The sequence below is a fragment of the Belonocnema kinseyi genome, chromosome 5 (assembly GCF_010883055.1).
Source record: "Belonocnema kinseyi isolate 2016_QV_RU_SX_M_011 chromosome 5, B_treatae_v1, whole genome shotgun sequence".
Classification (NCBI taxonomy): Eukaryota; Metazoa; Arthropoda; class Insecta; order Hymenoptera; family Cynipidae; genus Belonocnema; species Belonocnema kinseyi.
In genome coordinates, this window is record NC_046661.1 from 51,245,568 (window position 1) to 51,248,322 (window position 2,755).

General features: G+C 38.1%; 1 protein-coding gene across 1 annotated transcript in view; it reads left to right on the forward strand.

Annotated features, from left to right (window-relative positions):
• The window catches only part of LOC117172613 (zinc transporter 1), a 34,584-nt gene extending 32,434 nt beyond the window's left edge, over positions 1 to 2,150 (forward strand). Inside the window, exon 8 of the mRNA XM_033360705.1 lies at positions 23 to 2,150. Coding sequence (XP_033216596.1) covers positions 23 to 226 — 204 coding nt within the window. The 3' untranslated portion in view covers positions 227 to 2,150. The remainder of the gene's footprint in view (positions 1 to 22) is intronic.
• Positions 2,151 to 2,755: the final 605 nt, after the last annotated feature.

The following is a 2,755-nucleotide window of genomic DNA, read 5'->3' on the forward strand; positions in this document are numbered from 1 at the left end:
AAGGAAACATAATATTTTTTAGGGTCGCGAAACACCTTCCCCAGTAGAGACGCCATATATGTGTAGACAAAGGAACAGTCTGGCGCGCTCAACGAGCTGCGTGGCAGGAACAGAGCAACAGGAAGTCAATGAGATGGAACGTGGTCATTTATTGTCACCACCAGCGATTCATCACTCCGTCCAACTACCTCATCTCATCATACCCACGGCGCCTACTTTAACTTAACATCAACCCACTGAACCTCTAGCTCCAACGCCGAAACCACGCGGACCAAATCTTCAAATATCCACTATTTAATTCATTACTTCAATCTCCCCCTTTCTCTGCAGTTCAAATTAATCGAACGCTTTTCTGATTAATCTCATCTCAAAATTAAACGCCTCACAATTTTGGCGTTCTCAAATTTTCGAGCCTTTCAAAGAATCTACCAGATTGCAGACAAGACGAGCCTGTCTAGAATCCCCATCTGATATTGAATATATGCGAAAATCCAACTGCTTCCAACAGAAACTCAATTTCCAGAAATTTGGTCTGCTGTACACAATATGATATACTAACGAACCGGATTCCGAAATCGTTGGAAAATCATCTGGCTTTTGGAACTAAAGGGTAAATGTAATAGTTGAACTCATCGTCACAGAGAGATTTTAATGCATCATTGTAAGTAATTGTACGAAATGTTGTATGATGTACTTTATGAGAAAGGTCCAAACTGAGTAAGTTTGGTCCTCGCGAATCCCACGGATAAATTGCTTAATGTCTGCGAAAATCTCTGTGATCTCGGACTTAGTCCCCGAAAGTCGAGAATGTTTAGGGCCTTATTGAGCTCCTACTTTCTTTCGGAGAAATGCCAAATGTGGATACCAAATCGAATGCGTATTGATACGCTGCGATCGCCGACTCCTAGATGCCTTTCAGAGTATATAACTCGGCTGTATTCGTCTATTCGATTGACACTTTTTCTCTCGACCTTTCTGGACTCGCACAATGCACGACGAACTTCGACAACAGCGAGAGAAACCGCATTTGTGAACGATTCAAGCTTCGATTTTTTTATATTATGTATCAATATAATTTTTTCCGTGAAGCTTTATTGATTTCTATTTTCAGCTGTTTTCAATTTTTAACGACTTTTACGTTTTTGACGCATTATAGTTTTTTAAATTTGAAATTTTATCGCTTTCGATTTTTTTTGGAATTACATGGGATAGTGTAAAACAGACTTCTTCAGGAAGGAGAAATTTCAGGATTTTTACTTATGGAACAGATGTGGCATTTCCACCACTACGCCTCCTCATTCAGCACGAAAAGCTTCCGTATAACTCTTGCAGCTGATGGAGGAGGTATAATGGTGGAAATGCAACATCTGTTCCATGAGTAAAAATCCTGAAATTTCTCATTCCTGAAGAGGCTTGGTGTAAAATATAGAAATTTGCTTCTGCATTGAAAACTTATTAGAATAAAAAGCAAAAAAAAACATTGAGGCTCTTTTCGAAGCTTGAATCTTTCTTTGATAATTAATTGTACATTATAGCATAATTGATTTTTTAATTATATTAATGGCACTTTATCAGACGCAGTTTTCCTGACGTTCGAAGTCAGCGCGTTTTGTACATAATCTTAGGATGATTATTCATTTGTCGTCACAGACAAATTTTCATCGATGAAACCTTATTGTTTCTCGAACTATCAGAAACTTTTCAAAAGTATTAAATTAATTCACACAATTAGTATTTTTATCGGGATTTCTCCTATTTGAAACCAGAGTATTTTAAATCCAGTGACTCGGCATAGGATATAAACATAATTTGTGACTGAAACTTTAAAGTGAAATTTGTGTTCTAGAATGAAAAAAGGAAAATGAAAGCGAAAAAGCATGTAAAGATGATTATTGAAGATGCGAGCATTTTCTCTGAGGTTGATCGTTTTTTGTAGAGAAATTTTTATTTAGGAAATTGAAGCATAATCTCTGAGGAAATGCGCGTGTTAATTTTTTTTTATTCGAAGCAAGAAAAACATGACACATGTGGCTATGTCTGATTTTTTCGACTAAACTATGCATTAAGTACCTACGCAATAGAAAACGAAGAAAATAAATATTTATAATCCAATGTTATAAAATTATGGAGAAATATAAATTTTATCCATGGAACTTGGAATGGAGTTTTACTGTGTTTTACTGTGAAAAGGGATGTGCAAAGAATGCGGAACAACAGCGCTAGGAGGGAGAGAAGTGAAGGGATGGCGGCAAAGGTAAGATATCCGAAAAGAAAAGTCGATGAGAAAATGTGTGTATGGAACGAGGAGAAGGGGGTGTTTGAGGAAGTGCAGGGAAATTCATTTCGTAGCAAGGGTAGCGAGAAAGGAATGGGATGGAGTAGAGCCAAAGTTGACAAGGCGGTAGAAATTGAGGCTTCAGGAGACAGAGTCAAGAAGATAGGAAGGGCTAGTTGGAAATTTATAACGTGGGATAGGGATAGTTCATGGGATAGTTCATGGAGAGGGAGATGGGGACGGCGTAAAAATTAGGGTAGTAGAGATAGTAGGGGGTAACGTGTAAGTTTGTGACTGTGTACAATAAGGAGGGAATGAAAAGGATTAAAGAAAGGTTGGAAGACTTGCCAGGAAAGAGTATGGAGGTACTGGGGTTGGGAGGGGGCTTAATGCGAGAATTGGGAGAGAAGGCGGCCTTTACAGGAAAGGGGAGAGCTTCGAAACGAAATCGAAGAATAAGATAATAAATAAGAAGGGAAA